This window comes from Suillus plorans (genome assembly GCF_016647745.1).
Source record: "Suillus plorans strain S12 chromosome Unknown HD556scaffold_1, whole genome shotgun sequence".
NCBI classification, from domain to species: Eukaryota; Fungi; Basidiomycota; class Agaricomycetes; order Boletales; family Suillaceae; genus Suillus; species Suillus plorans.
Window position 1 is genome coordinate 17,546 of NW_024537385.1, and position 13,826 is coordinate 31,371.

The window sequence follows — 13,826 nt, forward strand, 5'->3', positions numbered from 1 at the left end:
CTTCAAAATGTCCCTAACAGACTTGAGCAGCTCTTGTTACTAGATCATCCACAGAACCCCATAAAACTCGCATTTCTAGTTACTTAAAGACAACATTCCTAACATAAACATCATTCTCTATCCAGCAGTACAACTCTTTACGATGTTATGTAACCGACCACGATCGAAGCAGAAAGGATTGTTAAACGTGAGCAGGAATAGAATGTTGTTTTCCTCCCACAAGGCGAGCCGCACAGCAGCAACCACTTGCATATGATAAAAAAGGTCTCGCCCAACAAGAATAAAACTACAGCTCTTCTTCATCCTCGAGGTCGTCTTCGAGCTCCGACCTTCCGGTGAGATCAGCAGCATCAATCGCGTTCTGCTTGTCCCCCAAGTACCAGTTCGGCATCGCGAGCGCAAGCAAGATAGGTATCACGCTCAGTATGGTTGCCGTGGTTACCATAATCTTCATCGTGTCGTCGTACGCTGAAACATGATCGGTGAGTATTTGCATTAATATATACATAGCACATCTATTTAAAACGCACCGTTGATGACGCCCTCTCGTATGGGGTGACCGAGCGGATAGGAAGCTGCTGACCTTATGCTCCCAAATAACTCTGCACGCTCCTCGGCAGACAACGATGGCAGATACTTCTCTAGGTTACTTGGCATCGTGTTCGACCAAATCGCACCGGCTGTGTTTCCATCTAATCAACGACTCTAGATATGCATGAGAGTGAACATACCACATGCGTTCCCAACTGCGCCCCCGATTTCAGTCACTAGGAGCACGATCGCCGTGATGATCGCCACATCTGTGTGGGGTACGGATGCTTGTGCTCCTACTTGCGAAGAAACAGCGGCAAAACCTCCGCCGAAACCTTGAAGGATTTGGGTCCACACGAGCTCAGCATTTGAGGCGTTGGCGCCACGCGAATGGATCATCATTGCAACACCCCTGACAAGAATACGTAGGTCAGGAAGTTTGGTTGAAATGATTGAGAGGCTTACGCTAGACGGATCACGAGTCCGACGACGAGTACGTACTACCGCTCAAGGTTGAGCTGGACTGCGGTCTTGAATGGATCAGTGACAGTGACGTACCTTGTAACGATGGAGGAAACGCATGCTGAGACCCGCAAGAATGCCAAAGAATGTCAGTGCAACGGATTGCACCTGAATGAAGTACGTCGCATTCACGAGTGACCTTCAGAGGGTAGGTTAACACATACTCTCACAAGCAGAAGGTAAAAGGTACCAAGGTTTCACCACCAGGACAAACGAAAACAGATACGTATACGTAAGGAAGAACGACATCTATAACATCGAACGATCAATCTCACTAATAAATGTCGACGCCACTTGACACTTACGAAGTCAAAAAAGCCGATGAACGCGGCACATACGACACTTCTATTCTTGACAAACCGAGGAGCGATCACGGGCATACTGGCGTAACGTAGATCCCAGACTGCGAACACGACAAGGAGCACAACTCCTATGAAAAGCATTGCAATGATCGAGCCTACATTTCGTGCACACTGGTCAATCTCTCGCCGAAAAATAAGATATTGACCACGAACCATTCTTCCAGGATCCTGACACAGCCTGACTAATTGTCAATGGAAGTAAGGTCATTGAAACTGCGGCCCCGAGAAGGACAAGTCCGACTAGGTCAAGCTGTTCAGCGGAACGAAGGAAAACAGCCATGGCGGATACAGATATATCTGAGAGGCTTCGCTGTCTTGAGTTCTCGCGACTACGTGATTTGTTGGAATCGAGAAGAGCAATCCTTTTGGCCTTGCGTTCCGCCCACAGAAGAGTGAAAATGAGGGGCGCAAGGGAAACAGGGACAAGGATGGCAAACATGGCATCTATGAATCACATCATGCAATTGAGAAGATGACAAGGTGAAATGATGCGCAAGACTTACAGCCCCATCTCCAACCGATAGTCTCGAGGACTGCGGTGGAAATGTTTGAGCCAATAAATGCATTGACCAAGAATGGTGCAGAGACGAGGGAGACGACAAGCCCACGCCACGCAAGGGTGGTGATGTCAGCAATGATAATCTGTGTGAGTAGTTGCAATCCACTGGGCCGAGTAAATCAATGCCCAGAATAGTGGCGTTATCGGCATATGCTCACGTATATCCACTAGAAAAATGAGTATGATAGAAAAAGAAGAAAAGAATTGGTGCGCACACAGCATATAGTACAATCCCCCCAGCAATAAAACCGACATTAGGGGCAGAAGCTATTACGGTATAGCCTAGTAGTGGCAGATCATGATATCAATGATGACTGCAGTGAGTTCGATGGAAACGACATACCGAGAACGTAAAAGATCACTAGAAGTACAAAGTCAGACAAGGACTTGAAGGTGCAGTGCGCACTCACAGACACTAACGTAAGCGGTGCCTCGTGAAGAGACGTCCGCGACTTTAGCGATTACAGGTTTCCCAACAGCGACTGTGAATATTCAGTCAATAATCACTGTCAAGGGTGAGAAGAAGGAGAAATTACTAATAAGTGACTGGGCAACGGTGATCGAGCTGATAAAGCTGTGCTCGCCAAAATATGAAGTAGCGAATGTAAGGTATGCATAAGTTGTGGATGCATCAAGGGAGTATATATATGACGCAAGTCCAAGGCTATCGGTTTATTAATTAATTAGTATACGAGGCGCAACTTGAGAGTGGTTTCACGTACCCAATGAAGAGACACCAACGAGAGTAACGCCCATATACGCGCTGTGCGGCCTCGACTTTTATGACGCCAGCATGTGCTTCCTGCTCTGCAATGAGAACTGAACGTTCAGTGTCGTCGCGGTCATCGTCTAGATGTTAAAGCATTATGAGCGGACACGATTTTTTTCGATGGTGAGACTGATTTATACCTTGGGGGTTCTGAGGGAGAGGCGTGTAGCCCGCTGTAGACATGGCTTGTTGCTCGAATTTGGATATTAATATTGAGATCTGAGAAACGAGTCTGGGCAAAGAACGGTGGGTTGCTTGGTTGTTTGGGACAGCACTTGGCTTGATAAGGGATTCTCACACTGGTCGCAGACAGAGATACTGCGATCTGTATGTACGGAAGCCGATGCAAGGTTGGGCCCACGGCCAATGATCCAATAAATCCCAATCGAGTTACGTAGTCGCACGGATCTTGGCACATGGCACAGGCTCGGATCAGAACAAACTTGGAACAACCAACAGGCGATGGTACACATCCAAAAGTACTATTCATCCACATCCATCGCAATGTCCTCAGTCTCAGACTAAGTACTATGTTCCCTCACGAGATCAGTACATGGTCTAGCCGTGATAGTCATAGCACCCGGCGGCTCAAGTCACGGCTTTCATTATAGATGCCGCTACGTCATTCGAAATCAAACTTCGTACTTATCTTCACAAGATCGATGATCACTTCAACAGTCCTTCAAACAAGCCTAGTAACTGCAAATTCTCGGCGCTACCTAACGAGCCTAACTTCACTTTAACAGTCCTTCGATTCCTCGTTCTGAATCAAACCCATATCTCAATGCGCTCACTCCAACAGTCCTTCAAACGAGCCTTTGGACCTACTACAAATTCTCGGCGAAAAGTACCGACCGTATCGAACTTATTTGATCATGTGCTTGCTTCAAGTTGCTTGCGCCAAGAACGTGTTCAAATAACGCTACGATGGGCTACTAGCCTCAAAATCTAGTGTTATCGCAGCAACACAATCATAAAAAACAAGGTTTGCCGCGGCCTGGGGAAACTGACTATGGCTTCACGTCTCATCAAAACCGTGGAGGGCAGAGTTCACGAGGCGGCTCCCTCAGCGGGTATGACCACTATTCGTGAGTGACTTCACTCGCTTAGAGGTTTTGTTGCTGATTATTGTTTTTGTTAAGATCGATGCCCAGAGATAGATATCCAGTGTGAGCTTCGCTAGCAAGAGATTATTAACTCATTATGGCAGGCATCCGTCTCGAGAAGGAATCACAATCAGCGAGTAGCGTAATTCGCTGAAAGGAGATATTATCGAGGCCCTGGCTGCGATGCGCTAAATGTTATCTTCTATCCGGGAGCCCGGTCCATCATCTCTTGAAGGTGAAGAATCCGAGGTGTTAGAAGTCGGACCGGCAGATAACAAGGGGTGATATACACCGATTTCGAAGGAGGGGGATACAGTCTGATGTTCATTCAGCTGACGACGACTAAGTACTGTACAGCTACAAATATACTCGTCCTTGAAAGAACAAGTCTAGCCACTCCTCAGCTGAGGTTTTACAAAGCCCAAGCCCGGATCCCCGAGCCGCGCCCGCACATCGCTAGAATAGACTATGTACAGTATTGGGTACATGAAATCCAAGAACACATCCTAAGTATCAGGTTACAATGTCCATATGCAACCCAATATCAATACCAGAGAATGGGTCCACCGAAGTCGGAAGACACAAAGACAGGTATGATTTTTTGAACAGTAAGAACCCCGATTCGCGGGGTCATCGTTCATCTTCGTCGCTCCATATCAGATCATCAACGTCATCTTCTGGCAAACCACAATTGCCAGTTGACCTGAATGATGAGATGACGTTTCGTCTACAAACATGATCATGCGTGAGGTTCTGAGAATGAGAGATAAGATCAGTTACCTTGCAAGCAAATCCTCAACACCCGCCTGCCCTGCTTCCCAGTCTACGCGTACCCAATTATGCACGAGCTCACCGTCGCGGTAGACCAGTAATGTTGGTAGCATGTCGGTGTCGACGTCCTCCTCCTGTTCCCCCTCATCCTCCTCCTCCTCATCATAATAAGGCTTCTCATCAGCCCCATCAGCATACGGATCCTCATCATCATCCTCAACAAACCGCCCAGGCATCCCATTCAACTTGGACCGCACCCGAGTCGACGACGACGACAACGCAGTCGACGCAAACCCAAGCGCAGCCGCCCGCGCACGCACAAACTTCGTCTCAGGATACACCCTCGCAAGCCTCGCCAACACCTCATCAAGAGCATAACACCGATCCAACGACTATCAAAAAAAAAAAAAAAGCCCATCAAAAACCAACCCACCCCGCCAAAAAAAAAACCAACTCACCGACTCATACAAATGCACAACAACCCAAACACCTCTATCCTCCCTCTCCACAGCACTCACGAACCCCCCACGGCCGACCTCCCTGAGATGCCCAAACCGCCCCGTCTTGGGTATCCCAAGCACATTCGTCCGCTTCTCAGGATCAAGCGCGTCTTTCTCCGCTTGTTCCTCTAAGAACGTTTTCCCCCCGAGATCAGCCCTCTCCATGCGCTTCCGCACTTCTTCCATTTCGCGTGCGCGCCGCTCAGCTTGGAGCGCAGCTGCTTCGTGTTGATCGCGGATGACGCCTTTTACGCCCGTGCGCCCGGGCCCCATGCCGATGGACTCTTGTTGTGCCGTGGCATCGCAGTTGTGTTGGTGGATGTGGCGGTGGGAGGAGTCGGAGGATGCGGATGCGAAGGAGAGGGTTGGGGAGGGGCTGCGTTCGGGAGAGGAGGAACGGGAGTTTGTGCCGAAGAGCTTGCCTGAGAGGACTAGGTGCTCGATGTCGGCGTCCTGGAAGGCGATGAGCGGATGATGGATATGAGTCAAGTGCGCTTACCATTGTTTTAATTAGTCAGGTTGCTAGTAATTAGAATGAGATGGAACAAATGGTTACGGGTGCTTGACAAGTGCTGTGGGGTGTGGAGTCATCTAGTTATCCCCAGATCTCAGATCCCAGATCTGGCTGATCAGATTTTCAAGTCATCACAGCGTTCATGCTAGACCAAAAATATTCTCCAAAAAAATGTAATTTCCATCCTACTACATGATATAGGCCACAAAGATGCATCCAAAACCAACCAGGAAAGAGAGAACGAATGACGACGCAACGAGCGTGTGATAGTATGTACGATGTGATGTGATGCGGTGGTAATGCTACAGTCATCGAAGACCCTAGACCAAGAAAATGGAAATGAGACAGTTCAACGGAAAGGCGTCCAACTCCACGAAGATAACAAGGTATGCGCGCACGAATGCTGGGAGCCCGAAGAGGGATGTAAAGTGAATAGAAAAAAAATGAAGAGGACCGAGAAACGAGTGCTATGGTATTCGCAGTATGTGGTTATGGGGTGAATGAAGAATGCATGTACGACTTTTTGATACAGTGATAGACGGACAGTGACTCAGATAGATAGTGACGCAGAACGCAAGATAAGGAGGGTATGCATGTAGAGAGCACAGAAGTGAAGGGAATAAAAAAACTAGACGAGAGTGCCAGCACCTCCTATACGGTCAAGTCCTGCCCGTTTCAGATCCCGTAACGTAATATTGACGCCTCGGAAATCCTCGAGCCAGACCTGCCGCTCACCACAACGGGCAAGAATCTTGGCCCAGAATTTCAAGATTCGCGTCTCGGGACGTTGTCCGACGCGCATCGAATGGGATCCCCGGCTCAAGTCACGTATGTACCGTAAAGAGGGGAAGGCGTCATTAAAGAGTAGCGACGAGATTTGCTCCACCAATGGGAAAAACGGCGCCTCATCTTCCCTGTCAGCAGGGAAAGCAGATGCGTCATCCATGAGGCGCTTATCGATATCTCGGATGCCAATGAATTCCAGGCTTTTGTGCCCAGGAAGGAGGACGTGTGGCGCTATCCAATCTGGGTTCTGCCAGCTCCACTCTGCATCCGCAGAACAGATGAATTCTTTGAGGTTGGGGCACCACTCTGCTAGTGGAATATGTTGCACAGGCCGAGGATGAAGTGAGAGGTAGTGTTCAACAACGAGCGAAGAAGAGTGACCCAGTTCCAACTGGTGTAGTTTTTTGCCATGTGCGGCAAAGAAATAAGCGAACCCGGGTCCTGCGTAGCCAAAATCTGAAGAGACTACGGAGACATTTCGCAGATTTGGCATGTCCCATGCCGCAAGTACCGCAAAGGTTGTGTTATCGAGGGTGAGCTTAAGTGATTGAAGTACAGGAAGGGAAACGATGGGGGATTTTGATGCGAAGAGGTGACCAGAAACAAGGGGTATAGTGGACGATGAAAGTTCCAGGTATTCGAGGTTAGCTGCAGTGCGCCGGAGGAGCGGCGACACATGTTTTGGGAAGGGGTCATCGCTATAGTTGGTGAGAGAAAGTTTGCGGAGTTTGCTATTCGAACTCGCAAGAACAGAAACCATCTGTTCGGGGGAACAGCGCACATCAATAAACTCTGAATATCGCATGCATCGCACTGAGTGATGATCAGAATAGATGACGAGATGGGGGGCGTAATCAAGAATGGTACGGATATCATCCGTGGCGCACCGCATGAGGACGGGCGTTTCCATGTGTAATCGGCGAATGTAGTTGCCGCTGGAGGGCTTACCCTCGATAAATTGTGTGAGTAAGGTGAGTGCGAGCGCTTTTGCTTGGCTTGCTCGACTGATCCAAACAAACTCGTATAGGTACTCCCGCATGTATTTATTCCACATTTTGCTCACAAGCGATAGGTCCCGCTTGATCTTCATGGAGGCGTGGTATTCTGAGACTTCGCAGGTAGTTTCCAAAAATGATAGACCAAGGGAGATATCGAGGGGGTCTGAGTTCATGGTTGTGGCTTCGCGCAAAATCATGAGCCATATTTCCGTTGGTAGATATGGAAGGTCGAGTGCGGGTGAATGAATGAATGATGTGCGGGGATTATCAGAGAAGGCGTTTCGCCTGTAATGAGAAAGGTTAGACAACAACAAAAAACTACACAGGTGGTTGCTCGACGTTACTGAGGGCACCATCCCACGTATCAGAGGATGAAACACTTACCGTTTCGCATGGACCTTGAAGGACATTGCTGTCAATAGACAGCGAATCTGACGGACAATCTTGGGACCGTCTACGGAGCGCATTATCGGACTGGATGCTTGAAGAGAGAGAGAGAAAACGATAATGAAAGGGAGAGATAAAAAAATTGTGGCTCGCTGTGTAGATCTTGAAGGTAGTAAGGAACTGAGTAGGGCGTCTATATACCCAGACTCTGCCCCATTGATATTTCCCACGGTGACTGTATGTAAAGGTATTCCCATAACTTGGCTGAGATAAGATGCTGTACTTATGTCCGTATTCTTAGACAAGGAACAGTGCCAGCTTCATCAAACCCACGAATCCTACCAGGAATATGTTCTAGTATTTTTAAAATCCTTCCAACTATCCTTTGAACAACTCAGACTGACTCTGAGGCCTGAGGTCTCGAGGTAGCTTGTCAATTGAATCCGACTTCCGTTTTCGCAAGGGTCCACCCCCGGATGCAATAATACAAAACGCCGTAGTACTACTTGGACCTACGGCAAATGATATAAGCCCCGCGGTTGGTCGTAACGTTAACTTTAATGAAAAATGCATATCTAAAGGCAACCGCATGGGTTTTATGATTATCGGAGCTTGGTAAAAGCTTCGCCGGTGTGGAGAGGCCCAACTAAGCTGGAACGTCAACCAAGGCAGAACGCTGACGAATGCCGTCGAATTCAAATTCAAATCCCCCGTTGAAGTTTACACTTTTTTTTTACCTTCGCGACCTGGGTGTCAAACAAGGTTCTCGATCCTTAATATTGAATACAACTGCTAGCAAAACCTGGTCCAGTGATCCGTGGTCATATCGAAGCATAGGGATCGGAACTTCTGGTATTCGTCGTGCATTCTACCTCACCAAAGGCACTCTTCGGGCATTGGTACGATAGCAAAACGCGGGCAGCCCCGGTGTTCATGTAGACATTGCAGGAACTCGAAGGTTCTATGCCCCCTGGTGCACATTGACTCTGGCCATCTTTGGAACTACTAGGTACTCACATTTCAAATTTCTTCAGGGCTTAGTCTTCAAGTTTAGGCGAGAGGGACCGTATTAAATGCGAGTTCCGGCATATATGATGCAAGGGTCCAGAATCTAGTACTTGCGCCCACAACAACATGGGGGCCGCCGCCCCTTCACCAAACTTGTATGCATCACTAGTGACCAAATGTCTTATCAGATCGGTTAAGAAAATTATAATCCCATTACCGACTACCGGGCATTAACGTGATAACTAAGTACAATAGAAGCCTTCACTCGTGCTTACTATGCGAAGGTTCAACGTTCAACCTTACGATGCGAATTTATGATCAGTCACTGGCCACGTACGGTCTGCTGTGCGTCTGATGCTGTTCGTCGGATTGTTGACTCACCTAATACTTGGGTAGTCAGCATCGTAACTTAAATTATCCAAGGTTAGTATTCGCCAGAGTCTAATCCTGCAGAGCTTCTGCGCTTACGTTGATGTAAAGTTTTCCTGGGGGCCGGTCCCGATGATTGGTGGAGACTCAACTGAGCTCGGCTGTTGCAGATTATTTGTTACGGCGATTTGTTAAGCATAGTCGTAATTCTTGAATACGCGGTTATGTACATTGCACATAGTGTTGTTGCGGTGAACTAGTTGAATGAAGTAAAAAAAATTGTTTATTCGATGCCACCTTCCGAGTCGGTATCAGGGTGGGCCGGGCACAGGGCCATTGGTTTGTCAGTCGAAGTTGGACTCGTTCCATTCAGTGTCTCACTCGTGTCGTGGCGCATTCTAGTCTTGATGTTGTTTGCAATGCACTGCTCTTCACCCGGCCTACGGACATGATGACGTCATGAGTGGTTTAGGCGCAGACAACTGTTCAGTACTCAGTGGCTTGATTTGCTTACAGCGTTCGTACATTAAAAGGCCAGGTTTCATTGTCTTGCAAGTTGTGCCACTCCTATCCTTATGCCAAAGAAGATTGATCGCCTATCAGTGGACAGGTTTCGGGACTCAGAGTTGCAACTATAAGTAGACAGTTACAAGTAAAGCAATTAACAATGAGAAAACGCACCAAATCATGAATATTAGTAACAGGGTTACTCGTATGATCAACTTGGGTATGATGAAGCCTGTGAGTTACTAATGTTGATCACAAAAAGTTGGGACGTTAGTAAGTTGGAATGTAAGACAGTTCCGCTCACTAATCTTGGTCAAAAGGAAAAAAAAGGTGCGGCGTCAAACAGAGGGTAGCAGAAGGTGCTTACATGTTTGAGATTGATCATCCTTAGCCCGGGTGGATGGACTTCTCTTCCGCTCAAAACAACCCACGAGTGCCGCGCCCGCGATACTGGATGAAAAGGTACGGGAGTCGGGACCAGAGGAATTCCGAATATCCGAACACTCTTGGATGCGGGCATATAACCCAGGTTGATAGTCATACCGTATCTCTATCAAATTCAGGCTGGTCCTGGTCTTTCACTGATCACTAGTCCTTTCAGGGACTAGAGTGTTTTCAGAGGTTCTTGGCGACGCCTAAACACGCTTGACTCCTTCCGCACACGAGCCACGGTGTATAATGCCTGGTAACGCCGACCGTCACCTGCCAGCTCCAGGAGACATGCTCAAGGTGGCGGTGAATACTAAAATAGGGTGGGAACTTGCGAATACCATATGAAGGTAGTAAATGCGGGCACCATATCAACTACCATGCGTCAAGTGCCTACTAGTTTGGTACTAGCAACCGCTCTGCCAGTAAGTGGCCATAGCATCGTCCTTGGTGACTTGGTCTCTAGACTCTAAACAGACGTTTTTTCGTCTTTGAATCACGCCTAAAACTTTCAACCCGATTAGGTTGTGCTCGAATATTGGTCTCAGACACGCTAATTGATTTCATATGTCATATATGTCCACTGCGAACACCGCGGGGGGATCACTGCATCGACCATCAATTCGGCGTACTAGTTGCGTCTCATGACGTGCATGACGACTAGGCATAGCGTTAGCCTCCTAGGAGCCATCACAGGCCCCCCGGAACATAGGTGTTTCAACTTGTTTGAATTAATGGTGAAAAAGTCTCGAGCCTCGGGCGTCTGGACTTGTGTATGATGCGGGCCATGTGCGGAAATATTGTCCAATTCAACTCATCATAGACACGAATTACTAGTATAAATAATAAGCTAAAGTATGTCTCCTGCGTTAGTACTTGTCATCGAGACAGACCAAAGCCTCATTACAACTTGTTACAGAATATTATTCATGATAACTGAATTCCGAAATTCATGAAACTAAAACATGAGCGCAGTCTAGGCGCGTCGGAAAAATCAGGGCAAAATCACATTTTGACCCAAATGTCTTGCATGTGATGTCTGGATAAATAAAATATCACGCTTAAATTAGTAATAGCAATCTGGGGGCCTTGCATTAACCCAAAAGGTTTGGTCCGCACCATTGTCAGCGCTCCAGCACTGCTCGATTGCCAGCTCGTCAGCTATAAGATAAAACATGATTTGCCGCACTACGTATTCACCGTTCTTTCTCCCTTCCACTAAGTTACTGTATTTGCCCTTATAAGATATGCTCGACTTAACATTTGGATTCAAGGCCTTGGGAGCATTGGTGGCTCTTGTGATGGCGGGCGGTTTGCTCCGCGTCAAGATACGATCAAGGTCACGTTTACCTCTTCCCCCTGGACCCCCTGGACATTGGCTATTGGGAAACGCTTTCCCAAGAGAAAAGTGAGCACATAAACTCTGAGTCTGCGTGGACACTAACAGTGAACGCATCACAGCCAATCTCAACAATTTGCTGAATGGATTAATACCTATGGACCAATCATCTCGCTCCGGATCGGGCCCAAGGTCATGATCATTATTGGTAGACATCAGGTAAGATGACTCCGAACTAATGGCTATCTAGAGCACATACTCACTTGTACAGGAATCCGTTGACATTATGGAAAAAGAAGGTGGTCTGCTAGCAGACCGTCCTCGTGCAGTTGCAGCAGGAGAGATTCTGTCTGCCGGTTTACGTATGATCCTTGCACCTGCAGGAGAGCAGTTCCGGAGACTTCGCAAGTTGAGTGATATCTTGTTTTGTCGACTGCTTTGCTGAAGTTACATTATCCAGGGCCGCACACACTCACCTTCAAGCAAAGGCGGCAGAATCTTATGCGCCCATTCAGATGGACGCTGCTCGTGATGTCATCTTTGACATCCTTGATAACCCTAAAGAACACCAAGCGGCCGTGAATCGGTATGTTTTACTCTATGGTTGGTTTTGTGGCCGCTTATGCATTCAACTCAAGCTATGCCGCTTCAGTCGTCTTGCGTGTCATGTATGGAAAGTCTACGCCCACCGCCGTAGATGCTCCAGAGATCATCATCATCCACAAGATGCTTAAGCGCTTCCAGAATCTCATGAGACCTGGTGCGTTATTGGTAGAACGCTTCCCAATAATCAGATACATTCCTGGATACACAACCGAGTTGGAGGAATGGAGAAGGGAAGAGAGTCAGCTCTTCCACGATCAACTCAATCGTGTTTCGAAGGAATTGGTAGGTTTCTAAACATCTTTTATTAAATACCCACCTGACCAGTGCTTCGTAGGCGACCGGCGAAGCTGGACCCTCATTTTCTCGGTACCTTCTGGAGAATCAGGCTTCGCACAAGCTTTCAGACGAAGAAATGGCCTATCTCGCCGGTTCGCTCTTTGGCGCCGGTTCAGACACGACCGCTGTCGCAATTATGGTTGTCATCATGGCTGCTGCCTGCTATCCCAAGGCGCAGGAGAAAGTGCAAGAGGAACTCGACACCGTCGTTGGTCGTGACAGGGGTAGGTTAACATGTGAGCTTATTTGAGTAAACGATTCTCAACCTGGATATCATAGCTCCCACGTTGGACGACTACGGTTCCCTTCCCCAGATTGAGGCGTTCATGCTTGAATGTCTTCGTTGGAGGCCCGTGACAACTCTTGGATTCGCCCACCGAGCCCTGACCGATATCCCATACGTACGTTTCCAATGCCTAGGCGTGATTCTTAAATTGATTCGCTTGTCGAGCAGAAAGACATTTGCATACCAGAAGGCGCTATCGTCTTTGGCAACCACTGGTACTGAATGATATGCATTTTAGGCGAAATGTGTGCGCTGATCATGCTTTGACAGGGCTATCTCGCGCGACCCGAACGTGTATCCCAACCCAGACCAGTTTGATCCCGAGAGATGGCTTGACAGCGAGGGGAAAATCCGGGAAGACCTCAAGTTCCCTTCATACGGTTTTGGGCGCAGGTATGCATTTCCCTGATGAACCACGTACCGTAGTACTGAAAAACAACGTACAGAATCTGCCCCGGGCGACACATCGCGAATCGCTCGATCTTCGTCAACCTCGCGCTCCTCTTGTGGTCGTTCAAGATCACGGAGGACCCAAAGAACCCTATTGACCAATCGGGCTTTGTGGATGGCGTGATTGCGCACCCAAAACGCTTCGCTGCGCGCTTCGAGCCACGGTTTGGAGACGAGGCATCGTTGAGGGCCGTTATGGCCAAGTATGGAGAGGGGTTGTAGGATCTTGGGCGTGAAGTAGTGACGTATCACGTATGTATATATGAGCTTTGGGATATGGTATTATTTTCGTGCTGAGCGCTGATATTTTGGCACATGTGTCCTACGGCGTAAAGGATATTAAGACATTCTTTTTAGTGTCTGAAATAGATGTTACATGGTTTCCGTATGCGCAGTCTAAGACAATGGAGCAGTACTGGATGAGGCTGATAATGCAAATATTGTTGGTTCCGGTTAAGCCTCTTAAAGGTGATTTAAGCACGTTATGTGATCAACATCAAGTTCAGTACAGCTTCCATTCAGCCTAAGTGATGTCTTCGCATATTTTCAATGCATGCGTTTTCTGTGGAAAGGAAAGCCCATGAATTTAAGTAGGAGAAAACATTGAAAGTCAATAGAGAGAGCCACTGAAACCAATGAGGTAGCACAATGAATCAACTTGGGCCACTGAATCCCCCGAAAAGACAATGGA

General features: G+C 47.9%; 4 protein-coding genes across 4 annotated transcripts; 1 reads left to right on the forward strand and 3 right to left on the reverse strand.

Annotated features, from left to right (window-relative positions):
- Positions 1-43: 43 nt before the first annotated feature.
- Positions 44-3,157, reverse strand: HD556DRAFT_1280481 (major facilitator superfamily domain-containing protein). The gene is made up of 16 exons (XM_041299290.1): positions 2,884-3,157; positions 2,697-2,823; positions 2,511-2,638; positions 2,385-2,456; positions 2,318-2,335; positions 2,190-2,256; positions 2,133-2,141; positions 1,919-2,079; positions 1,569-1,859; positions 1,359-1,510; positions 1,244-1,302; positions 1,090-1,192; positions 997-1,031; positions 732-943; positions 531-680; positions 44-468 (listed from the first exon to the last, which is right to left on the reverse strand). The coding sequence occupies exons 1-16, from the start codon at positions 2,924-2,926 to the stop codon at positions 287-289; spliced, it is 1,809 nt and encodes a 602-aa protein (XP_041167415.1). The 5' UTR covers positions 2,927-3,157; the 3' UTR covers positions 44-286.
- A 1,322-nt stretch (positions 3,158-4,479) lies between these two features.
- Positions 4,480-5,573, reverse strand: HD556DRAFT_1223189 (thioredoxin-like protein; the record flags this gene model as incomplete). The annotated part of the gene is made up of 3 exons (XM_041296862.1): positions 4,480-4,576; positions 4,630-5,012; positions 5,079-5,573. Coding segments are annotated over 3 exons (975 nt in total), but the record flags the coding sequence as incomplete, so codon positions are not given.
- A 218-nt stretch (positions 5,574-5,791) lies between these two features.
- Positions 5,792-7,986, reverse strand: HD556DRAFT_1315245 (uncharacterized protein). The gene is made up of 2 exons (XM_041301121.1): positions 7,803-7,986; positions 5,792-7,703 (listed from the first exon to the last, which is right to left on the reverse strand). The coding sequence occupies exons 1-2, from the start codon at positions 7,883-7,885 to the stop codon at positions 6,263-6,265; spliced, it is 1,524 nt and encodes a 507-aa protein (XP_041167417.1). The 5' UTR covers positions 7,886-7,986; the 3' UTR covers positions 5,792-6,262.
- Positions 7,987-11,230: 3,244 nt separating this feature from the next.
- Positions 11,231-13,501, forward strand: HD556DRAFT_1315257 (cytochrome P450). Its single transcript, XM_041301122.1, has 10 exons — positions 11,231-11,526; positions 11,580-11,676; positions 11,729-11,865; positions 11,918-12,043; positions 12,096-12,345; positions 12,398-12,623; positions 12,679-12,800; positions 12,854-12,900; positions 12,956-13,078; positions 13,132-13,501. Exons 1-10 carry the CDS (start codon positions 11,366-11,368, stop codon positions 13,355-13,357), a joined length of 1,515 nt encoding a protein of 504 aa, XP_041167418.1. The 5' UTR covers positions 11,231-11,365; the 3' UTR covers positions 13,358-13,501.
- Positions 13,502-13,826: the final 325 nt, after the last annotated feature.